This window comes from Aquila chrysaetos, chromosome 5 (genome assembly GCF_900496995.4).
Source record: "Aquila chrysaetos chrysaetos chromosome 5, bAquChr1.4, whole genome shotgun sequence".
In the NCBI taxonomy this organism is placed as follows: Eukaryota; Metazoa; Chordata; class Aves; order Accipitriformes; family Accipitridae; genus Aquila; species Aquila chrysaetos.
The window spans coordinates 50,288,010-50,314,099 of NC_044008.1; the positions used below are offsets into that span (position 1 = coordinate 50,288,010).

The 26,090-nt window shown below is 38.8% G+C and overlaps 1 protein-coding gene across 4 annotated transcripts; it reads right to left on the reverse strand.

Annotated features, from left to right (window-relative positions):
* Positions 1-984: 984 nt before the first annotated feature.
* Positions 985-23,038, reverse strand: USP8 (ubiquitin specific peptidase 8). 4 transcript variants are annotated; one of them, XM_030016399.2, is made up of 20 exons: positions 22,886-23,038; positions 17,793-17,963; positions 16,964-17,108; positions 16,396-16,481; positions 13,665-13,809; positions 12,968-13,025; positions 12,084-12,228; positions 11,649-11,811; positions 10,268-10,412; positions 9,865-10,085; positions 8,180-8,767; positions 6,803-6,892; positions 6,107-6,187; positions 5,440-5,702; positions 4,652-4,864; positions 3,929-4,139; positions 3,360-3,596; positions 2,682-2,824; positions 2,171-2,303; positions 985-1,937 (listed from the first exon to the last, which is right to left on the reverse strand). In XM_030016399.2, exons 2-20 carry the CDS (start codon positions 17,894-17,896, stop codon positions 1,752-1,754), a joined length of 3,357 nt encoding a protein of 1,118 aa, XP_029872259.1. In that variant the 5' UTR covers positions 17,897-17,963; positions 22,886-23,038; the 3' UTR covers positions 985-1,751. The 4 variants fall into 4 exon arrangements, with proteins under 4 accessions (XP_029872259.1, XP_029872257.1, XP_029872258.1 ...); XM_030016397.2 differs by having other exon boundaries at positions 12,084-12,243; XM_030016398.2 differs by having other exon boundaries at positions 12,084-12,243; positions 22,882-23,038.
* Positions 23,039-26,090: the final 3,052 nt, after the last annotated feature.

A 26,090-nucleotide genomic window follows, 5' to 3' on the forward strand; every position in this document is an offset into this window, starting at 1 on the left:
CGGGCTTTCCCACAGAGTCACGGCCATCTTCGGGGGCATCCACCTGCTCCGGCGTGGGCTCCTCCACAGGCTGCAGGTGGGCATCTGCTCCCCCACTCACCTCCATGGGCTACAGGGGGACAGCCTGCTGTCCTACCATGGGCTGCAGGGGCATCCTCTGCTCCGGTGCCTGGAGCACCTTCTCCCCCTCCTTCACTGACCTGGGTGTCTGCACAGGTGTTTCTCTCACATCCCGCTCCTCTCTCCACTACATGTTTCCCCTCTTAAATCTGTTATCCCAGAGGCACTACCACTGTCACTGACTGGGTTGGCCTTGGCCAGCAGCAGGTCCAACCTGGAGCCGTGGGAGCTTCTAGCAGCTTCTCACAGGAGCCACCCCCTCCCCCGCTACCAAAACCCCACCACACAAACCCAAAACAAAGCTGAGCATATAGATCCACTTACCTGAAAATTCCTCTTTCTCTGTTGGTTAAATATATTGCATTGTTTTAAGCTGCCTTGCAGAAACTGATAGGAGAATATTAAGGTGAAAGCATACAACCAGACCACTGAGGGTATGTGTTTCGGAAGAGAGCAGGGCATGAAGTGACCATTAATGTAAGAAATAAAAAGACATTATTCTAGTACTGTCACTTTTGTCCCTCTAGCACTGCAGATTTGTTTGCAGCTTCTAAGCTTTTGGAAAACAATCAATCCTGGTCTTAATTCCATCAGCAAGACACAGGCACATAGACAGATAAAAGCTTAGAATGTAGAATTTAAGATTTTTGAATGCCAACCTGATCAGAGAGGGAAAACTAACCCAAATCCAGAGCAGGGAAATGCACAAGATGCAACTAAAATAGTTTTTAAACTGATCAGTTCTACACAAAGTAGTATTTTTTTTAATCTGAAGAACGTTTAACTGTGTATAATTCAGACTTTCATTCGTAGAATCCTGACCATTGTACAACTAGTTGAGAATAAAAACGCCAAACCCAAACATACATTTAACAGGATATATTTTTAAATCATTTCTTCATTAAGGTTTTTAATGCATGTGTACATGAAAATTTATATTAAAAAATTAAAAAGGAAAATCTTGTTTGTTTAGACTAACTCTGAAGTGCACAAATATTGACAAAAGCTAGCAGAAAAAAAATACAGCTCTGCTTTTTTATTAAGTAGTGTTGCAATTAGAGCTGGCAAATAAACACAGTCCTCTGAGTTTTAGAGATTCTCACAAAAAGGACAACATTTTATTATATACATAGTTCTGATGTGCAAGTATGCAATCAATATGTACACTTACATTCCTAACTGTTTACATCATTCTAGAGTATTCACAGTAGAATCAAGCTTAAGGTTAGAAATGTGAAAAGGCCATAACAGTGAAAGAAAAAAATAAAAATCAAGATATGCCTTGGGATTTTAAGACATTTTAAACTACTTGGTAATAGATTTCAGATGACTAAGCTAGAATTTAATTTTGGAGCAGACTAAAAATATAGTTGTTTTTTAAATAAATGGTAATGCAAGTATGCTTTTTAAATGGTTTCACAGATGGCAGTATTACCACAAGCATTACTAATCAGTCTTCTGATTTTTAAGCACTAGTACTGACCAGAAAGAGCTTGCTTGCAGAAAAGCTGCTGGAACCATCCCCGTATCTGTAAGTGACTATGTTTGTCATAGTTTTGCATATTTATATGCATTCCCATACCTACTTTGCTCTTATAAAAAGAAAACCAGTTTTCTTAACCCACACTACTTTATGTGGCCATATCCACTGCTCGCTGTTCATAAGAAGTGTAAAAGAGAATATATGCAGCAGAGGATTTCACAGATGATGCTGAGATCTCAGAAACTTCATGGTCATCAAACTTAAACCAGCGTTGTTTTGAAGCATTTTTGCAGTAGGCTGTATAGTGCCCTCCATCCAACCCGCCATAATGATTCTGTAAACATAAGAAGAAAAGAATTAATGGCCTCAAAAGCTGCCATTTCTTCCCTGGTTAGCAAAATAAACTAGAACGTGAGATTTCTACTAAATACTAATAATTCTTTTTAGAATACAACAACTTAGTCTGCAACCAAGTAGGCAGCCTGGAAACCTAGATAAATCACACAGGCTAAGCCAAGTCTTGGCATAAAGATCAGCTGAACTTGGAAATGTGACATGGTTACTTACTGACACGGAAAACAGATTGTATCTCTTCAAGTTATTCTTTGGACCAATAACGTACTGTGAAAGGTCAAGCGTTTCCAATGGGAAATCTACAGAAGTTTGAAGCTTTTGCTTCCATCTTCCATCATAGGAAAATCTAGAGAATTCAAAAGCATCATTAAAAGTTACAGGTTGTTCACAGGCTATCTAAGAATATTAAGTGTGTTTGTTTTCCCTGTTTTTCAACCAGGACATGAGATCAACTAAAGCATTTGGCCCCCAGTTTTGCTAACGCTTGCACATGTGTTTCTTAGCACAAATAAAAAGATATTACTTGTAACAGTGCTTTGTGAACTACAGCCTAATAAAAGAGGCATCAGATGAAAATAAAATTTTTTGCAACATTACAACTGGAAATACATCTGGAACCTTTCTCTAATTAAAAATGGTTAGCTATTGCACTAGAACAATCAATCTCCATGACAGCCTGGTCACTTCATCCTAGTTAATTTTCACCAATCACCGTTTCTCTTACCGTTTCAAGTGCACAAGAAGAACAGGTGGTAATTTCCAAATTTCTATTTTTTTCAAAGAATCCCTTCGAGTTTTGCAATGGCTACAGTAAAACCTATTGTTATCAGTGAGCTTCTCCTCTTTGGAAAACAATCTAAGGCATTCCTAAAACAAAATACAAACAGAGATTGTGAAGGGCTGGTGTTTACAAGTGTGTAGCAGAAATGTTTGTTTCCTATTTGGTTGTTAACCTGCATTAAGTACCTGCATGCTATGTTTCACAAAAATGAGGAAAAGTGAATTAAATCCATGTGTGGAAGTAAATTTTACTACATATATTAATTAGCTGCAAGTCCTTAAAAATACACCTACAATACTTTGTTTAAAAACACAAAATATTTATGCTATTACCTACAAAAGCAAATACTATACATGTCTTTTCTGCTGCTGTGGCTTCAGTATTTCCATCCTGCTTGTATTTTAAAACTTTTAAGGAATAACCTTTTAAAGTTTAAAAAAAAAAAAAAAAAGAATTAAAAAATAGTGAAGACTCAGATCTGTTCATGTTTCAGGTTAGCGTAAATTAAGCTGGAATATTGACCAACCCCTTCAACAAAAGGCTGAGCATGAGCAACATTGTAATGAAGTCACAGATAAATGCTTTTACTTCACAAACTGTTTCTCTCTAGTCCCACCGTACCTGCAGAGTACATTTACTAGTGGATGCAAGCGGTAACGACAAATACATGAAAGCCTCAAAGGTTCGCGACTTCTTGTGACATGTAAGACACTGCACTGTAGATTTGAACTGGCCTTGAAAGAGTGCCACAATAATGGATTCATTGAGCTGTTTGTGTTTGTGCCAGGCTAGTTCTGCTGCTCTGAAGTCATCAAGATGATCGTTGTTTTCTTCCTTGTATCTTTTCCTGTTGTCAGCCTGCATAACAGAAGTTTAAATACCATAGCTATATATTAACATATACAAAAATATGAGGTTTCATCTATAGGCAAGTATACTATTGAATATTTGCAAGAATATTTGAACATGTCAGTAGCCATCCATTTCTTATCTAGTTAGGCTTCCTCCATTACTCCCTTCAGTACGTTATACTGTTTCAAACTAAATTTCTACTTTAATTCTGAATACTTGCATTTCCTTCTATACAAGGTTCCAGTAACAATCTTCTTATGATATAAGAGGGTCTTTTAAAAATTTATTTCTCTTGATCATCTGACAGATGTATCATTTGTTACAAGTGTATTGCTTACTTTATTTAGGTCTTCATGCAAGCCATCCATTAGGAAGAGAAGCAATTCTTGGGAGTCCTGTTGACTATATCCTGCAAATTGGTCATTAATCTTCCCAATTGTAATTTTAAAGTCTTTTGGACTGATATATTTATACTGTCCTGTCCATAAAGCTTTCATTATTACACCAAACTCTTCAGCCACTTCACCTTTATGCCCCAGGAAATTCGACCTATACAATTAAACAGACCAAAAAAAATTATATAGTGAGCCCTTCAAATAAGTTTTTTTTTTTTTTTAAATATTATTAATTCAAGACGTTCTCCCAATTTCAAAGTAATTTCTTTAGACCAAAAAAACCTGGCTGTTAGACCGAGTTAAAATTTTTGTCTACTTTGGCACTGTAATTTGGCTCCATGTTCAAGACTGGCCTAATGGAAGGTACGCTGTTTCCAGCTTGTTTTGTAAACTGCTGTTTAAATATTCTGTTTGGTTTTAGGAGACTCTAGTACACTTATATTTATGAATTTGGTAAGCACAATTTAATTAAGACTGTCCAGTAAAACCTATTTCATCACAAACACGAATTTTGAAAATGTCAAGATTCTTACAAGTTAGCATGTCTCCTACTTAAACAAACCACCCGCCCTTAACCCCACTAAGTGGTTTTTTTAATTAACAATTGTAAAGGCAGATTTTTTGCCTTCAATTATAAATTAGAGGATGAGAATAAGAGATTGTTACCTGTTAATATCATCATGATACAAGTTTCTGTTAAAATAATCAGCCAGGTGAGGTGCATTGCACAGACACTGTAATATGGAATTCATATAGCAAGTGTTCCCTAGATTACGAAGTCCTGTAAGAGCTGGTCCCGATCCCCCAAACACAGGATTAAGATTCCGAATTTGCGATGCAGAGAGTCTTGAAATTTCTGCTTTAGTGTAACAGACTGGTCTGTAAGGAAGAAGTTATTTTTTAGGAGTCTCAAACTTGACAAGGCTGTGCATATAAGCCAACAGAACCACCCTCCCTCACAGGGAATGAAATATCCTGGCACAAGATGAATAACTTAAATAATGGTTGGTGTTTGGTGACAATACTAGTTGGTTTTGGGTTTGGGTTTTTGGGTTTTTTTTTTTTGTTGTTTGTTTGGTTTTTTTTTTTTTAAATTCACAGATGAAGAATTAGCTGTTGATTTAACCCAGTTTAAAAACTGAAAACTCTGCATTTCACAAGCTGTCAGAAGACTGGCATTTAATATGTTAACACAAATACCACAACTTAAAAAGCAACTATTGTCCAGTTACACTGTGACCTCTGAAGTTCATGTTAATACATAATAATTACATTAATTCTCAAAAGACAACTGCCCTATACATTGAACTTTTAGCAATGAAATTTAAGTCTATCATTCTTGCATCCTTTCAAACCTACTTAGAAAATACTAATGAATTTCAGTTGGTTAAACACAAAGAAAGTCCTATATACTATTATATTGCATGAGTTGTGGTATAACTTATTGAACATACTTATTGTCACGATTGACTGCAGGAGTTACAGGAATTCTTTTCTTCTCTTCCTCCTGAATGGCTTGGGTTATATCTGGGGAAGAGTAGGAGCGCTTCAGTTTGGAGTGTTCTCTTTCTCGTTCAACGGTCACCTGTGGCTTGGGTTTATGAGTTGGAGGGGTTGATGGAGGAGTGGATGAAGGAGCCATTTCTGGTGGATACATATGAACAGTATTTGTTGGCGAGTGATAGTAACGAAAGGTTCCAGTGATTGGATCCAGAAACTTGGGGGAAAAAAACAAATTGTTTCAAAACCAAGTAAAAATCCATCATTAACTTACTTACCTATTTTTAAACTACTGTAAGAACAGTGCATGAGTTTTTCAAACATTGAGATGTTAACAGTCATCACTGGCCTCAATACTTAATGGATTAAATTTACTGGAAGGCACCACTTTCACCAAAATGCATATTAAACAGCAACTGCTTAATACCAGAAACAGCAGATGAGCTCTCCTAGTTTCATTACAAATAACATTAAAATTCAGAAAATAACCATGTGGAAGTTGAAGGGGAAAAAATAAAAACAAACAAACAAACAAAATCTAACTTAGAAATAAGACACAATTGAAATGCAATATGAAACTAAACAAGGCCACTTGATTGTAACAACAGAATAGAAAGTTACCTTTGCCCAACCTGCAGGCAGTCCTGGTATTATCCTTCCCATTTCTTCACTTCGCGCTCTCATTAACGGCTCCCGCTGAGACTAATAAATAAATAGAAATGTAAGGTACATACAGTTACTTATGCAGAGCAGCAAGCTGCCTGTGACTTCCCTATATAGTTACATGATTCAGTGCAAAACAGTTCAATATGAAATCCTTGATCATAGCTGGAAATACAATTTATTATAATGGTAATATAGTACTACTATTTTCTATCACTCAGTCTAAACAAAAGCTGTTTCTTGACATGCTCCAGAAAAAAAGGACAATTCAGTCTCACAAAAGCCTGAATACTCAATTTCTTCCCTAAAGAAGCTACTTTATTAGGAGTATGTGCTTCTGTTAAACACATAGGGATGATCTTTTCTCCCTTTCAAAGTGGTACACAAAGGAGTATGTATGAGATGACGAACAAGTGTGGAATGCTTGTTAATGCCATCAGAAACATATGAAGACTTCTAGTGAAAGCTTCAAATATTTTTTTCAGATGAATATGACAAATGAAAAAAAGCAAACAAACAGCTGTAAACATGACATAGTCTTTTCTTAAGATGATGACTTTAAAAATTAAAATGAGGTGGAATTTAACATAACATAATAATCATAAAGCATCTGCGCTTGATTGGTTTTGGCTACATACAACACATTGTATTTACTTTAAGTCTTTCAGTATCTTGTTCAGAATCCTCTCTAAGGGGTCCTGGCTTTTGAGCTCCACTGTCTGGTTGTCCTTTAACCCCAGTTTGCTGTAAAAGATTTTGAGAGAAGGCTTTCAATTTTCATCTGGAATGTCAGTAAAGAATGCTGATAAAGCAAAATAGGGAAAAAGCAGTTATATTCTCTTTTTTGGTTGTTAAATGCACATGCCACAAAGAAGTGGTTAGAACAGGTATCTACCTATCGTTTTTATTCTTCCTCATCTATACTATAGGCAATTCGCTGGAATAGCCTTTGAGGCTGAATGTTGTGTCAAATAAGACAGTCTGTTACATACTTTCAAAGGCTCAGAAATGAAGTGCAGAAGTTCCACCTATACTACTTTCCTCCCTAAAAGCTGTAGGGTTTGAAGTTTGTTTTTAAATGAAAGACTCTTTCCCCTTTTACTTCTCACTGTGACAAAGCCTCGCCATGAAAAAGGCAAACTGTGAAGCCAACATTATGAATTTATCCTAGGCAGTCATTTTGGGATTATGTGAAGTTGCATTGTCAGTCAAAAGCTCAAGAATGACTGTGCTAAGGTTGCCCAGGAAGATTTATTTTGGCTTCGTTGTGCATTTGCATTACACAAGCACCAAAGTCTGGTCAAATAACAACTGCAATTGCAAAGAGAGAGAAAAATATCCTAACACATGTTCTTGAGAAATGGTTTTAAAGACATCTGTTCCGTTATTAACTCGGCTTCACCAATGGTTCAAGTTTCATGATTAGATGATTTTTACACTCTCAGAAATTTTGCAATTTTTTTCAAGAATATGAGGAAAGAAGGAACTGTGATCCCTCCGAAAGAGTTGGAACCAGACTGTTCTCAGCAAAAATACTAGCTTAGGGTATTGCTTTGCTTCCTATGCTAGTCAACAAAATCCTGTTATATCAGCATTTATTCAGCTGGGGGCACTAAAGAGTTTGTTACGATAATACAATTCTGTTCCTAGCATGTGTTACAACAGTATAATATATAGTACTGGGCTGGTGCAAGAGAGAAAATGCCACCATGCCTCTATTTTTGAAACAGAGGATTGCAGACTATGAACCATTCCTTCTAGCTCCATGTCAGTGGTAAGTTTTATTATCCTATGGGGATTCCATGCTGCCCACCTACAAGCAAGAATCAAGGCTGTCTTGCAAAAAAAAAAATTAAGTCTATTTGTGTCTTGGTTTTAACTTTCTCCTCTACATTTATGTAAAAATGGCCTAAATAAAAATCCAATTATATATTTAAAACTTCTAGATTAGTATGATACTAGAATATGCACTCACAAATCATGCTGAATAACTACTCCACATTTGGTGATGATTTTCTCTTTTTCACTAACCTTGCCTGAAGCAGTCACAAAGGTCTGAGATGCATCGCCCAGTGCCCGTCTCTGTGTTTCTGGTGTTCGAGTTCCCTTTTCTCTTTCTTCCGCAGATATTTTGTCAATCTCAATCCTTTTTGCACCAATGCTTTCTAGTTCATTTTTGTTTTGCTTTTTTGCTTCCATTGCTTCTTTGCGTGCTCTTTCTTGCTCCTTTTCCTCTTGTTCTCTTTTTATTTGTTCATCCCTCTCCTGTTCTCTGTCCTCTTTGGATTGCTGTAGCTTTTCTTTGTGTTCCTTTTCTTTCTGTTCTTCTTTTGCTTTTTGTTCTTGTTCTTGTTTTTCTCGCTTGAGTCTCTGTTCTTCTTGTTGCCTCTCCCGGAGCTCTTTTTCCCGTCTGTTTTTCTCTAACAGAGCAGCAGTTTCTGCATGTACACGACTTTTTTCTTCTTCTGTCAGAATGCTCTTTGCATCACATAATGGCTTTGTGGACCGGTCTGGAACTATCCGTCCATTCTCAACAGGCTGGCCATCGCTGACTGTACTTTGAGATTTTGGTCTGTTATCATCAGGGATTTTTAGCAAAGGCTTTTTAGTACGATCAACCTGTAACACAAAGTGTACAACAACAATTCACTACAGCTATTACCACTCTGTTAGCTAAACTTTTTCTAAGTGAGATTTATAAGAGAATAAAGATGATATAAAGCTGACTTCTGCTAGAGAGATAGCAAACTTTCAATTTCATTAAATCTGGTAGTTCAAATTGCTTGTTAGTGAAATTAGGTATTCACTTAATTTCCAGATGTGAGATAAGAATCAACAAGCCCTAGAGAACCATAAGGACAGCATTAAGCACTGATTACTACAACTCTTTATTTTCAAGCTTTCAAAGGTGAACATCTCAGAGCAATCAGGCAGCCCAATTTGGGCTTGCCTCTCCCAGTCGTGTGCCAGAGCATGTGATTAAGGCAGATCTGCTTGATGGGAAGAGGTATTTAAGAATGACTTATGCTTAGACCTAGGAGAGCAAGTTGGTTTTGATGCTGAAGTAGAAGTTCTGAAGAAATAAAAGCTTGTCTGATTCAGGGAAGAACAGGCTGAAATTTGTATCAAAGGCAGTATCTAGAAGGGTGAAAGTGAAGAATTTGACTTTAGCCTTGTCTTTTAAGGAAAACGTTATTTTTGTGCAAGGACTCTACAAAGGTGTCTTTAGAAATTTTTATCCCCATAGAAGGAAGAAACAAATCCCTGTACTTTCACTACTGGGCCAAGAATGACACACCACCTAAATGTTTTACTATTTGAAGGAAGATAGAGTTGCTGGAAAACAGGCCTTTGGAATAGCCAAGGTAAGCCATAGCCTAACTACCCTCCCTGTATTTCATCATATATGTTTTGAGTAGAGAAGTTTGCTTATAGACTTTCTGAATTAATGATCAAATGATAACCTTCAATTTCTTAGGTGCTCACATAAAAATATTCATTAAAAGCTCTGCAATTATGTTAAGTATAGTCAGTTTCATAAAGTTCTGCAGATTAGTTATCATGGCTTCCAGATCACTAATAGTCTCTGTACCAATATACTTGTGTACAAGGCTTAAATACTGAGTGTATTTCCTTGTGGATTTAGGCTTCTGCATGTGGTGGGTCACTAATAAATTAACCATATGCTAACTCTGAGAAAAAGAAACACAGCTTACCTCAGGGATACTTCTTGTAATTGATACTGGATTAACTACAAATGAACTGTCAGATTTTGGAACAGCAGCATCCTGTACATTTGGTCTGTTAAGCGATTTTAGTCTCTCTTCCAAATTATCTCCTGTTTCTTCATTTTCAATCAATTCTGTTCGAGATGGCTTTATAGCAACAACAGGTGGAACAGGAGCTGGCTCTTCCAGAGATGGATATGTAAAATCCACTTTAGGAGGGGGGAGAGAAGCATGAGAGCACTTAAAACAAAAACCACAAAAGCAAAATAACCCCCATGTTCCATCCCAAAATTTAGATTTAGCCAGAACAAGGCTATCCCAAGCATATTTGAATGATTAAAGATGCATCCAGTAATTATAAATACTTGGGGGGAGCATCCTTTATACTTACAAGAAACAGTCACTGCTTCACTCCTGCTATGCTGGGGTGGAGTTACTTTAGCATTTGTTGTGTACTGGGGAAAACAAAGGAGCCAGTTTTCATAACCTCCTTCTAGAATTAAAGGTTCATTCTGCAGTATAGTTTTGCTTTCCCACTATAAGGAAAAAAGTTTGAAATGAAACGATTTAAAAATAGAAAAGAAACTCTTCAACTCTTGTTGAAATTTCTGTGTCTAGTCATTACATTGAGACAGGTTATTTTTGAGATTTTTAAATAAGAATTAAGTGGCCTGCAAAAACCCTTTGGGGAACAGGGATCCTCCTTGTGTTTGGAGAATGCCCAACACAGTTAGGTTCCTGGCTCTACCTACAACAGGGTCTGAATATTTCTAATACAGAAAGAACCACTTACTACTACTTGAGGTAATGATCCTCCATGCAGAAAAATATTTTTATTAAAATATTTGCTTCAGTTTCTTATCTGGTAAGTTTGCTGAGTGATTAGCGATATCGGCTTTAGAAAGCATGATGTTAACTTTCTGAAAAACCCTTGAGAGTTCAGGCTCCAGACTGCCCTCCTCCTGAGGTCCTCAGTATTAGAACATGAACAAGGCACAGAGGCTCAGAGACTATTCCTAAAGCAATAAACAGGGAGAACTGCCTGAACTACCTCTGAACCCCAGTCTTGAATGTCTAGGTAACAAAGATGTGCAGTCTTTCACAAGAGCCACCTATATAAAGAGTAAGGACAACACAGCTATAGCCGGAGTTCTGACGTGAAAATGTTGAGCATCTGCTTAATATTGAGTCTGTAAGCTCCCTGCACTGATGAAGCCCAAATTTAAATTCATGTTTCTCTAAAAGTTATATTCAATAATGCAGAAAAGTTAACAATGCTCAAAATATTTCTGGGGTCTCCTTCACCAAAATGCCTCCATTCTAGGAAGTGCCTTGCTGACAGGACTGCAAAGAAGCTAGCCTTCTTTGGCCTGCCTATGCAGGTGGCCAGCCAGTTCCCATGAATAAGGAATTATAGTTGCTAATACAGGAAAGAGGGTGACAATGTTTCTGGCAAACAGTACTAAGTACTCTCCCAAATAACTCTGTCAGCCAAGAACTCTTAAGTTCATGAGAGAGTTGTTGAGGAGGGGAGTTGAATCATTCTGCTGTTTACCTATTTAATAAATTATATTGTCCTCTACTAGAGCACAAGCATGGGAATGTGAAACTTCAGACTACACTTCTGCTATCAAAATAAGCAGTCTTTGAAAACTAAACCAAGATGTTCACCTAAAGTGTCATTAAGTCTTCCAAATACTTTGTAATTATAGGTGCTTTAAGACCTTCTTGTTTATTGAGATGAATTAATACAAAACATGAAACTTGCCAACCTTAAAAAGCGCATCTTTCAGGCTCTGAAGAGTTGTTCCTAGCTTTAAGTCTGTGGCAGAACTAAACCAGTCTAGCAGTATAACATAATCAAAGTGTCCTCTCCTCTTCCATGGATCTCTAGAATCCTCTGGGAGTCTAGCTTCAATCCAATTAGCAGTAACTCTGAAATGTATTAACATGCATTTAAAGACAAATGTACAAGTAACATTTTGTCCAACAATATATAATCCATATATGTTTATGTGCTTGGATAAAATAAATATGCTCTGGCTTAAAGTCAGTACATGTAAGAACAGAGCTGTCCAGATACATCTTACCCACTGGTATATATCAGGGACTCCAAAACTAAGTGTACAAGCTTTGAAAGCATGTAACTTTTTTCCAGTCAATTTATGAAACTAAATATTTCACTATCATTTAACATTATTTCATACCCAGGACTGATAGCTTCTTCCGGGACACTGATAGATCTTGGAATACAGGATTCTTGATAATCCTTCAATCTTCGAGCATCCATTATAATCAATTCAATATTTTTGTCCGACATCATTGCAAACAGTTTCTCAGCTGTGACTGTTCCTTGAAATAGAGAAGCTATTAGATGTAAAAAGCTATATTATAAATGGAGATAGCTACGACCACATCTGACTGGTGCAATCAAGACTAAGAACAGATGGAACAGAAAAATCCCACAAAGTCATGGAGGTGAGACAGTATAGAATAAATATACTGGACCTTTTGCTCCCACTACTGTAGTGATTAGCACCTGATGTGCTGAATTAGGCAACACTGAACACTTCAGTGATAAACTAGTTTAACTTTTTGCGGTCTCATTTAAATCAAGCTATATAGGCAAGCATTTGTAAACTACATGCTGCGGAAGTTCCTCTTCAGTTAAGAACTTTAGAGAACACTTTCACATATTACAGGAACAAAAACCAGGAAGTTGGGAGGGGAAAGGCAAAATTTCTTATTTAACTGAGAAAGCTGACACATTTCAGCCTTGCCTATATTTTTTCTTATCATTTGAAGAGACATTTTTCTTTCTAAATTGATCACTTTAGGGCTAGTTCAGCTTCAGTTATTAAACTGTTGAAAAACTAAGTACAGCTTTCTAAGTTCAAAAGAAGTGATGAAGGCTGCAGTACAGAGCCTAATTAATTACTAAGTCACTGTTACTGAAATGCAGGATACTAGAATTTCATCAAAATACTCTGACTGTGAAGTAACTCCTTAAAAGAATTGCAACTGCTTAGGTGATAGGTGCATAGTCATATGAAGACCTTTTCCACATCTGTGTGAACACTGCATTTCTTACCACTTAGACTGTCAGACTGATCCTTTTTCTCCAGTGAATGCTTTCTCTCACCATTAATCTGTGTTGTAAGGAGAGAAAAAAAAAGTTAGTTTAATATCTAATACTCAGAACCGAGGTGGCCAACAGACACTGACTCTCATATAGCTTGAGGGAAACTGGCCAGGCTGTAAGCCACACGAAGAAACCTAGAAAAAGAAAGCTCCTTCTAAAGATGTGTTGACAAATGTACTAAAAGCATACCAAGGTTGCTGCCCTCCCTGGACAAAAACCAGTTAAAAAGGCAATACAGTGTAGGACAGCATCATCTGTGAGATAAAATTTGTGAAGTATTTTGGAGAAATTAGTTTCTTTCCACACTAGTGCTTGAAAAGTCAGCTCTCTCCTAAAGAAGAGATATGTTACCCATAACATCAGCTTATTACCATTACCTTGGGTTTCTTACACTAGCTAGTTCTATTATAAAATAGAATTTGACTTTACAAAAAAAAACCTAGTCTATCTTATGCAAGACTTGAAGGTTGGTAGGACTCAACATCTTCCAAAGAAATGTCAAAGAAGGGTTATGGGGAGTATAAGCTAATTTTAAAAAAAAAAAACAACATGGTTCTGAACTGGAAATAGCTACTAGTAGAGATCAAATGCTAGATTAAAACTATGCATTTAGACTGAATTAGAGTTTGTAAACATCTTCAGTTACCCTTTGGCTTTTTCCTTTGGAATCCACAGCACTTTCTGAAGAGTTTTTGGCTGAACTCTTTCCATCATCTTTTGGTTCTTGCTTTTTCTGTAGCTCTTGTCTGTCCCTCTCTTCAAGTTTTTTCCGAACTTCAGCTTCCTCATATCTATTGGGGAAAAAAAAAAAAAAGCCTCTTTTTTAATATTGTGTTATTGGCTAGCCTTGGATAATTAACATCAGAATCATCAAGTCTTCAGGAGGGAAAAAAAAAAGTATTTAAAGTTTAAAAAAAGTTAAAGTATTGTCAATTTTTATATTTCCAGTGAACCTCATTTTAACCCCACTCTTGAGTTGGTTTTCTTATTCTTAAATCTTGTTTTGGGTCCTATTTCATAGCCACTGCTCTTAAGGCTAACTAATTTTTTTCTTTAAACCTGGGGTCATGCTTAGCTATGGTGTTGCTAAATGTAATAGGTTTTTCATTTTGTAGAGGAAAGAGTAAGTATTGGTGAGTTACAGGTAAACTTCAATATATTATAACAATCAGCCCAGGTATTTTATTTGGTTTTACAACAGAGCTAACAATAACAGTTAGGAGTAAGTTAGCTCAGTTATCTAAATTTTCTTTTTCTGAGAAGTCGGATCAGAACTACTTATATGGTAGCAGTCACCTTCAGAATGTAAGCTGACTCCGTAATACTGTTATGTCCTCACCTGTGTCCGGGCTGTTTGTTTCAAACACTGGGACTACAGTGAAGTCAATGCAAGAATCATGCATACTAGACAGCTTTGGTGGACCTAGGCCTTACATCCAGCTGTCCTTTTCATAAAGCCTTAGACTTTAAAATTAACCTCCCAGCCTTCTGCCATTGTAAGGACAATCATGATATTGTAAACCAGTGACCTCCAAACTACAGCTTTTGGATCACCAACTGCAGGTTTGTATAGTCACATCACTGTTAAATAGTATTCTATTATATTTAATATAACTAAGAAGCTCAAGGGTTACTAGTGATCCATAAAACAAAAAATAATGTTTTGAACTAACAATTTTGATGACTGAACCAAGCAGTGAAACATGAACTGAACTGTATTAGTAATTGCTCATTTTCATCATATGTTGCCTAATCAGGATTAAAATGACAACAATACAGCTGTATTTCATAACAAAAGTACTGTGTTAATAAACTAGATCACTAAATCAAATTCTACCTCCAAGTCTACTCTACTAATTGGCCACTAATAGGAAGGAGCTGCAAGTCTGTAATTTTATTTTTTTTTAAACAGGCTTCTTGATTTGGCAAAGGCATCGTAAGTTAGAACAGCATTTTGCTCTCATTTGGAGTTAATGGCACTAAAGCATATTTCAGATTTTAGTTTAATTCAGTCAGTATGGAATATTTACCCATCAATTTCTCATTTATGCCTTTGAAGCACATAGATCATTCATGTAGGTATTCCTGCTCCTATACAACTGATGTTTCAGCAGCTCCACTTTTAGTTAACAATTAACATTCAAACTATTTGCTGGCCTACTGCCTGGAGAAGAAATTATACAAATAATTTCCCCGAAACCACTTCTGTAGTTACACAGGAGTCATGTTTCATTTGAATTTCCTTTAAATGTATTTGCCCAGAGTACCCTAAAGTTGTGTCAACTTTCCAAACTCTGTTCCTTTCATAAAAAGGCACAAGTTACTAAGTAAGTCTTTAAATAATTTTGGTTTTCTACAATTCTATCAGTGTTTACTCTTACAGTAAATTTGTAGCTCTGTTGAATTGTAAGACTCCTAACTAAAAACAAGGAAAACCTAAAGGATGTTTCATGCATAGTATTATGAGACACCTTTGGAAAGCCTCTTTTCATATACATGTAACTATACTCTTATTTCCTTGTTCACCTAAACTAATTTTATGGATTAAGCACTTTGAAGGGCATAGAATATGCTTTCACAGTAATACTGGGGGGGACAGAGAATGTCCCTAGCTGAAGGGAAAGTGTTAAAGGGGGTGAGAAAGATAGTTGCTAAGGATGTGAGAAGCAGATAAGGCTGGAAGCAAGACATACTGCACTAAACATCACTTAAAGACAGATTCTACCTTACAACTTCTTAACGACACAATATCATGGTTTATGGCACAAAGACAGGTAACTTGACAGTTGTAAATGAGCTACCCAAAAGCCCGTTAGCATCAGCTCAGTTACATACTGGCAAAACTGTGCACTTCCATATACATGTCTGCACGTGGCAGAGGTAGAGAAAAGGTGTAGCAGCTAGCTAAAGAATCAAAAAATGTGTTTTGTTAGTGTAAACTAAATCTACACTAGGAGCACTTTAACATATGTAAATATTAGGAAAATTCATTAGCATATTTGGTTTCAGAACTTTATGCTGAAAAGGGTAAGGAGGAAATGGCTCTTGAACATCTATAGTACATATATAGTTTATATCTTGTGGTTTCTTTTTATTAGTCATTAAATAAAAATAGAAGACAATATCAACAAATCATAGTTACCAAGAATTAAGAGACAATGTATACAGTGGCAAGTTATTGAATTGCGTGATAACAAAAATTATCTCTAATAACAGACTTTTGTGGATAAACAATTTAACCCCCCCACAGTCTCACGTATCTAAGATCTACTCAAGTGCAATCCCTTACTATTAAATAGCATGAAAACCTGCAATTGCACATGTACAGGCTTCAGGTATAATGAACAGTATATTATCTATTAACTGTATTCACGTACCTGAGCTTAAGGCTGTCTGACAGTCTTTCAGCTTCTTCAATAGCTTTTTTTAAATTTGTAGGTCCAAGAATTGAATGAAAATAATCCTAAAATTACAAGCATCACCCCACATATTAATATTACAGCTTAATAATGCCTACTTCTGTGCATATCAAGAGCTGCTAATGTACAGAGAATTGATACTATAATTATATTAACACCAACAAAATGAACTGTTTTGAATCAAAATATTTTCCCCTCAAACATGAGTTTTTAAGTAAAATTGTTCTATAGCACTAATAAATAAAGGCTAGGCAAGGCAACTGCACCAAAAAAAGTTTGAATGGGAAAGATGACAGGAACACACTTCTCTAAAAAAATAAAGATCTGAAAATTTATATACCTTATGTGTATATAAACTGTAAAAGCAATTAACAATAGACTTGTCAAAAATAGGAAGGAAAAAATATCATCATAAGTGAGACAGTTTACTTAATACCAGTGTAACCCTTTGAATGTGCATTAGTGTAATTCTCTGTACTTCTAATAGTTCTACCAATGCAGAAGAGGTCAGTCAAAGCTTTTATACCTGTTGCTGCTTAAAATCAGGTCTCTTTTTAATGAAGTTATAAACAGTCACATATTTCATATATAGGATATAAGCTTTTTCTTCATCTCGGTCCAATCTGCTTTCCTCCGCTGCCTTGAAAATCTTAAGGGCACTCTGCACATAACTGGAATCAAAGAAGAGGAGTAAAGCATGTGATTGTTGACTTGTCCTCAAACACCTTTTCATTACAAGATGTCATTTTAAGTGTTCACAGCCTCTGCCCATATAGTAACTGTTTGATTTTACCATCTTAATGTAAGGCTTTCATTAAATATGAATTACAATCATGCTCCTCCAAATAATGTTTCTCTTGGCTTGCTTGTTTACTAGCCTTACTTAAAATCTTCCATAATTAAATAGCATACTGAAATATGGAAAAAAGTACTTTTCCCTTCTAAAAATAACATTTTTTTGAGGAAAAACTAATTCATAGTAAGACAAAATGAAATCATTGATTGTCTAAAAATGCTAGAGGCAAAATATTTTCTATTCACACATTTGCTAAGCTTTTTATAATTTGTAAGAACTTGCATTTATGTAGCCTTTTCTCAAAGTACGCGAATTTTCATGGGCATCGTGCTCTGTCCAAGTCATGTTTTGGCAGTATGTGAAGTTACCTTCTGTAGGCAGTAAGTATATCCTATGTGATAGTTGAGAGATCCACACATAAGACTATCAAAGATTTTTATATCTAACAGAAATAATTGAGGAAATTTAGATCCACAACATAAGTAGTTCTGGAACCTGCTCAGAGAGTAACAGTAATACTTCTAATATTAATCCAAAATCAATTAAAATATATATATACCTCTTTGTACTCGTCTTTTCAGGTTTTATTTCTGTCTTCTTGTTGAGATCTTTCAATGAAGTACAGAGATATAGCTCCTTAGGTACAGACGCCACAGCAGGCATGTTAATGTTGTTACTTATGTTCCTTCTAGGTTGGTACAGCTTCTTAGAAGTCTCTATCAATATTTTTCTGTGGGGGAGGGAAAATAAGTAAGGAGAGCCCAATTATATTCCAATGACTTTTAATACAGTTATAGTTAGCTATATGGATTTATTACCTAATTTATCTCACCTTATGTGAGCTAGCACTAGATGCAGAGTGGCTGAACAGTTAACTGTATAAATTAATCCTCCCAAAGTGACAGAATTATTTGAAATCACTCTAGGTAATTTATCAAGAATATTAGCAATATGTTGCTAACAGAAGAATAAGAAAATAATAAGAGAAGAAATGCTGACTTAAGAGTGTTCAAAATCATCATATCCAGCAAATTTATTCAACTGTAATGCCAGTAAGTATATTATAAAAAATTAGCTGACTTCTCTATACTCTGAAATTTGTAATGGATAATTATTTTATCATTAGCTTTGCACAAACCTCTGCAAATGCACACTACACCCTTGGAAAGGCGACTTCTAATGTCTTGGTAAGAGACAAGCTGAGAAAAGGAAGGTTGTAACTGTTAAAGTTGACTTGAAACTTCTTGGACGTGCTGTAGGTCTTAAACTCCTAGGTACTGTTGTCTTTCTGCTTTCATTTGGAAGTGCTCTCCAGGTAGCCATGAAATAGTTAAGCAGAGTTTGGCCAGAAGGGTTTATTACATCATCTCATCTGACATACTGTGTAGAGCAGACCATTAAGCTCATACAGGTAGTCTAACTACAAGTCTTTGAGTCTAATACACGGTAAGCTATTTTAGCCCTTGGGGGTAGCAGGGGAGGCACTGAGCTCCCTCTAAAGCAGTGAGACATTAAGGTGCTAACAATACCAAAGAAATGAAGGCAAACTAATTAGAAGATGCTCAAGTGATCCCAGAAAATAATTTCCTAGTAGTGAAAACCCACACTGCCTTTGACAAGATGAAGGTAGGGTGTTTCCCCTCCACCCTCAAGGTGATGATCAGCATGACAAGTGTGACCAAATAACCATCAGCCAGTGACCTCAGAGTGAAGTTTCAGCCAACTGAATTGATCTGTAGGTGACTGCCGCGAAATGAGGTGGTCCTGATTTCCCTCCCTCTTTCTCATGCTGGTCTGGTACTTGTCCAACCTCTTACTGAGCCAATTCAGCTTGCTGAAGAGGCAGAAAGGCTACACAGCTTGTGCAAGGAGAGCAGTCAGCATGTGCAGCCAAGAATGGGGAATGTGATCCCTTCCCATGGCACATAGCTGTTACATTCTTTAAAGTATCACTGCATATAATATCGGTAGGTTGACTGTTCTTGATCTAGGAACTGGTTATTGAATAAAGATATTAAGTTAACCCAAACACTTGATAAGTCCATGTTGGAAATAAATGCAAAAATAAGGTAAGATACATGTCTAGTGATGAGTCTTTGGTTTAAGGTCTGGCATGCCAAGGTCAGACTAAACACTAGCTAGCTAGATAACTTACTGCTTGAACACAGATGCTGAACTTGCTAATTTCCAATTACATAGCAACTTTTCAAAGTTGATAAACTTGTCAAAAATCCTTCCTTAGGAGACTGATTTACAGATAATTCTAGAAAGTAAATAATAAAGTCTTCAAATACTAATATTAATGTATAAAATTAAAAATATATCCCATACCCCACTCATCTTAAAACACCTTCCCTATATAAGGTGTCTTATGTTTCAGGTAGATATTTAGGTGCTGAAAACAAGGCAGAAAATTCATTAGAAGAACTGCATTCAGTAGAAACAAAACACAGACATACCCCTGACCCAAAGTAAAGGACCTTTACAATCTAAAAGCCTCTTTGCCTAAAACAAAGACACACTTTCTAACTCATAGAATTACAAAGAAAGGCTTCACTCTTATTAAGATTTTAGCATTGCTTGTCTAATCCTACCTTCAGAGCATGTCTCTACCTGGCTTTTTTCTTATTCCACTTGGAACTGTAAATAGACTTTTTCTTTGAAGCTTTAAGTCCTTTCCAAATATATCTTCAATGTTTGCTCTGTTATGTAACCAGTATTTTCTTAATCTTAAGTGGCAGCATTTGGTTGTGTTCTGACAGAATATTGTAACTAAATATGTAGTCCAAAAAAGATATGAATATAACATTACTGTGTCTATGTGTGTACGAGGGAAAAAAAACCAAGATTATGTGGAAGATGAACCTTTTAATGGAAGGCAAAGGATGCTAGTAAATTCTCAAGTGGTGCTGACACACCTTGATACAGGCAGCTCTTCTGGAACCTCATCTATACAAATGTAGAACTAGTGGATAAAAGCCAAATCTGAGTTTTGGCCCAGAACAAAAATTGGCTTTCCATGTTCTCCTGATATGGTTACTAAGTTATAACTGCAGGTCTTTAAATTGCCAGACAAATTTGATGCTGAACTTACATTTATTTCCTGATCTGAAAAAAGTTCTATACCTTTTTTCAAAACATAAGCTAGTAACCACAGTATCTGATGAATGAGGTATTACTCTTTGACCTCCCACAGCACCATAATCCATACAATATGCTGCAGCAAAATGAGTAAGAATGGATTAGGAGTAACATTTTCTAAATTAAAAAAAAAAAAAAAAAATCAAATTCTCAACAGCCTACTTAATGGAATTACATACAGCATATGTCATAAATTGATACAAGATTTCAGTTACGGTTTCTAATTTATTCTTCCGTACAGAACCTTAACTATGGAACTATGACTAGCATTTTCAGTTTTATGCATCAAAAATCCCCTAACTGGATTTTAGTCAGTAGTGGCCTACAGAGTGATTGCTAGTTGCCAGCTGACTGCTCAGTCTTATCTCATAAGGACCCTTAAAACTCCTTAAGCTTCTACTAAATTTTAAGATGTGCTTGAACCTTGATTTTTATTTTTTCCCTTATACTCAAATGAATGAGGTGTGGTTTGTTTTGGTTTTGTTTTTTTTTCTTTTAGCAGGCTTTGGGAAGACTATGAATTCCGAATCCAAATCAGCTCCTTCATATATAAATATAACCAGCTGATTTTGAACACCAGTTTTTGCAGATATTGGACTCCTAACTGGCCTGGTCCCCATAGAGAGATCCAGCAAAATAAGTTGCACAAATAAAGATACTCAGTAGTTAACATACAGCAGTGAAATGCATGGAGATAGACCAGCTACTGCAAGTTCTGTACAAGGTTTGTATTTGTTTCCACTAGAGGAGGTGCAATGAACTGTACTTTCTTATCAGAATCACATCCATTTTAGCAGGATAAACTTTTGCTTCTCCAGGCTCTATTGACTAGATTACATTCACTTTTGCCAAGCATTCCATTTTCCTCTGCACTTATAATCACTGTATCAATACAATGGCAACACTGAGGCATCAATGAACCCTTCCAATTACGTATGTGGATCTTTCACACACCTCTAAGGAAGAGAGGTATGTTCCTTCCCAGCAAGAAAAGAGAACTGGATCCTAAAACCATGAATACAAGGGACTGAAAAAGCCATAATAGCTAAATCTACTATTGGTCAACCCTGTGAAGAAGAGGAAACAACCTATTTCGGGTTTGTCAACTTTTTTCTTAAAAACTAAGACCAAATTCAAAACTGTGGATCTTTTCCAGCCCCAGCTGAAGTATTATCTTAGGGTCCTTTTTCATATGTAAGAGTGCTGAAAACCAGGCCAATACCCCAAAAGTATAAGGGAAGTAATACTTGGATGTTTACGGGCATTTAAAATACTTAGAATGGATAGTTTTACACTGACAGGGTAACATACCTGTTGGTAACAGGTTTTTCAACATCTTAATTATCATGCCTGTTTTACTAAGGATATGAGTAAGCTTTAAGTGGAATGACCATAGCGAGAACAATGCACAGAAGCAGTTATATTGCAAGAGGCATACACTAACACAGTCTGAAATAAACTGACATGTTAAGTACTGTGTATCACCAATTCGGGTACGTAATAAAGTATTATTAACTTAATGTGCATAGGCTGATTATAACCATTGGGGCTTCTTATAGCAACGTGGTTATACTCACACAGAGTACCCAAACTTTCATCATTTTGCTGGGTACCACCAGTCATCATGGCAGCAACACGTCATGGGTCTGTTTTTGGCCATGTACCATGTTGAAACTACCTGCGCTGCCAAGCTTGGGAACCACTCTTTTTGCACAGTGAGAAAATCCTTTCTGACAGTTTGCTTATCCAACGGTTTAACTGATACTGATGGGGTGGGAAGACACTACAAAGTTAACTTGCTTAAAAACAAATAAGCTGAATTTTATACAGGAAATTTGGAAGTTATTCAGTCTAAATAAGAGTACAAACAGCTTCACTTCTTATTTAGACAAATGAAACTCTGCACAGCATACGCAAACAGTATAGGCGATAAGAAGGCGGGGAGGTGGCAGAGAGGCTGAAAAAGCCTCCAAGTTTATAACCGGCTGGTTAAAAACCCTGCGGCGCCCGGCTGCGGGCCCGGGACCCCGCCGCCGCGGGCACGGCCGGTGCCTGTGGTAGTCTCCGTGACGCCGCAGCTCGCCGCTCCGGCCGGAGAAGCGCACTCTGGGAAGCGCTGCTTCCGTGACATCTTCCTCCGGCCGCCCTCGGGCTCCGGGGCGGCTTTCCCCGGCCCCGCTCACGCGTCACGCCGGCCGGGCTGCGGCTGCGGGGGACTGCGGGCTGCCCAAGGTCACACCGCCGGCACCAGGCCGGAGGGCTGCCGGCTCCCGGCCGGCCCAGGCCCGATTCCCCCACGCCGCCCCCCGCACGGCCGAACCCGGCTCCCCCCGCAGCCCCTTGAGGGCCGCACCCCCCCCCCTCGCCCCCGCCCCCGCGGCGGGGCCGGGCCCGGGGCTCCCCTCCAAGGGCGCCCCGCCCCCTCCCGCCGGGGCCGGAGGAGGGCGTGAGGCGAGTCCTGCCCTGCAGGCCTCGCTCCCCCGGCGGCCCGGGCGCCGCCTCCGTACTCACCGCCGCGGGGACTCGCTGCCTCAGCCTGCCGGCCCGGGGCAGGCCCATGTCCGAGCGCGGCCGCCGAGGAGACGCTACGCGGCCATGGCTGCTGAGGCGGAACTCGGCGGTGTTCCTCCCTCCTTCTCTCCCTCCCTCCCTCCCGGGCCTCCGCTCCCCCGCGGGGGCGGGGACTCTCCGCGGCCCTATCGGGGCCGCGGGGCCGGGCTCAGGCCGCGGGGGGACGCGACGGGAGGCTGGCGGCCGGCCGCTGTCCTGCGGGCCCGGTGGGGCGCGGCCGGGCCGGGCCGCCGTGGAGCTCCCTCGGAGCCGGGGGTGGCTCTGGGGGTGATGTGAGGAGGAGAAGGGCGAGGCGGGTCACCTCCGATCAACGCCACCCGCGCTGGCTCCTCAGGGTCGGCCCTGGAGCGTGCACACAGGGAGCGTGGGGTTACCCACAGCCCCCTACCGCCGTGGCTGCCAGCCGGGCGCTCCGCAGGGCCGAGGCCGCCCTGCCCGCCCCCTGTGGGCCTGGCGCCCCGCCTGGGCTGGCTCCTCGTTTCGTTTCTGGGCGCTTTGTTATCGAGGCCAAGCCACTAAAAGCGGGCTCTGAGGTCTGCCCCATTTTGTGGGACATCCTGCGTTTGTACGGGGTGTGAAACCGGCCCTTCTGCTGCACTGTGAGATGTGGTGTGGGAAGGCGAGACGCCTCCCGTTATGAAAATAGCCTTTTTTTTTCCTAGGGAAAACTGCATTGACTGGGGACATTGTAAGTTCAGATCTCGGTTTTTTGTTGATGGCTGCGTTTTCTGTGCAGCTCGTGGTGTTACTACAAGCATCGTACCTCAGGGATGGCAGGTACGTGCTGACATGCCGGTATAGTCATGCTGGGATTTAAAACACTAGGAGAAGGGAGGGGAGAGGGTGGTGCTGAGCCTGTTTACAGTCAGGCGGTGAGGCAGGTCATGCTGTTGCTATCTTGCACAAACAGAAAGATGCTCTGTCCTGCCACAGTCCCAGTCTGTCTCCTAACTGTGTCAAGGTGGGGGATTCAACTAAGATACTTTACCCTACTGCTCCATTTTGCCAATGGAAATGTCTTGGGAACTGCAGCAGTCTCCCTCGGCCACTTTGGGAAACAGGGAGGTCATGAAGGCAAGATGAGAAAGATGCCCGTCTTCATGTAGCCTTCCAAAACACTACTGATTCATTGCCCTGAAGGCTTCATTGTATCACAGAACTTAGTGGTACAGTAACGTTGGTTGGTATTGCGTACATGAAAGGCTCAAACAATATCCTCCATCTCTAATTTGCAGTGCATGTAAGTGATCAGACATGTAAAAGGTTCTGGGAGAAATGAGTACAGCTCTATGTCTTCTATATTGTGCAATCAGAGAGTTTAATACCGAAGTAAGTTGATACACTCTTAACAACATTAAGCTGAACTGAATAATATTAATAACACAATGCCCTTGTAAGTGCCTTTTTCAAAACTGTTCCATTTGTTTTAGCCAAGATGGGTCATGCCATAAAGTTATGCCAAGGTGAAAGGAGTAAGTCCACTTATGTCAAGGCTTGGGATCTAAGTGTGCAAATCAGTGTTGAGTATCACACTCGCTGCTCTCCACACTGGACTCAGAGTGTCCCTTTTATTGTTTCTCTTATATGAAGAAATTGTGTCACAAAATCTTTTGGTCTTACTTGTATGGGCAAACCCCAACCATACGTAGAAAGGTGTTGGGGAGGACCTGCCTGTACAATTAGCTTTACCATAGTCAGGAACTTGTTACAACACGCTAGTCTGTTGATTACGTTATAACATGCTGTGGTGTTGCCTTAGGTTAAAACACATTTTCCTATCAGCATGTATGTTACTGTGTAGCACTATTGAATAAATAAAAAAAGGAATTTTAACGGTAGAAATCAGTGTGCTTTTTAATAGAATGTATTAGATTATTTAGTTAACAAAACCTGTAAGTTACTATCTTAGAAAGCTGGGTAAAATAAAGGAAAAAAACCCATGTACTCTACAGATGTGAAATGTGTTTTGACTTGCCTACATCAGACATCGAATGTCTCTCTCTCTGAAATGTACTTCAGGTGAATTCTGTCAAAAAACCCAACAATGGACGTGATTATTTTAAAGATGGTAGTTGTGATAATAATGAAAACTCATATACAGTGCTAATGGACTAAATGCAGACTGTATTCTTCACCTCTATAAAAGATTTTCAGTAATACAGAATGTTTTGCTTCTCCATAGCACTGCAGCTAACAAACACCACGAGGTATTCCTGCTTGTTGGCGCATGCCTGTGAGGACATTGTAACGTTTTCTGTACCTACTGCTACTGTGTAAATGAAAACCCATAATAAGGCAAGCTAAATGCGTGTTGAGAGACACAGACACTTACCAGCAATGGAAAAGAGATGTGATGAAGGCTGGGTTTAAGATTTCTATACCCTGGTGACAAGTGACAGCCCCGAGGAGGTGTCTGGACTTGTTCTCTAGTGCCGCCTTCTGGCTGATCACTCCTAGAAAAATAAGTCGACAGATCCCCGAGCCAGGGGACAACATATAAAGAAGGATTAACTGGCTTTTCAAAAAGTGCACGGAGAATTCCTCCCTGTAGCCTAACTCACATAAAAAAATACTGCCAGAACTGGAGAGAGTCCTGTCAGCCAGGGTGGCGTAAGCCCTGCCATAACGCTTGGCCAGGAGGGGCTGTTCTGCTGCCGCACATGGGAGATGCAGTTTTGTCTGCTGGACTGAATGGATCCATTTCAGGAGTGACTCAAGGATTCAGTTCTGTGATACTCGTGAGATGACGTTTGCTCTTTGGAATATGGTTTTCTGTTTTGTCCAAAGCCGTGTTAGGCAAGTCAGGGGCAAAAAATAATGGATCTGTAAACAACGTTGTTACAAGTATTCCTCTGATTATCTAGTAGGTCTTACCATCTCCAAAACAAGAGAGTGGCATTTTGTGTGATAGGTACTTTTTTCTGAAGGATGTAGATTATGGGCTCTGCGCTTTACACTGGTACCAGATTTGTGACTTGGAATAGCTTTGGGGAGAACGTGAGCATGACCTTTTTGCACTGCTGAAACAGAACGGGGAGCAGCATTTCAGGGGCTGGGATGTCAGGTCCAATGCCAGTTTGGGACTGAAGGCCAGAGCTCTCTGACAGAGCAGCAACGGCTTAGGATCGTTTCGGAGTTGTCATCC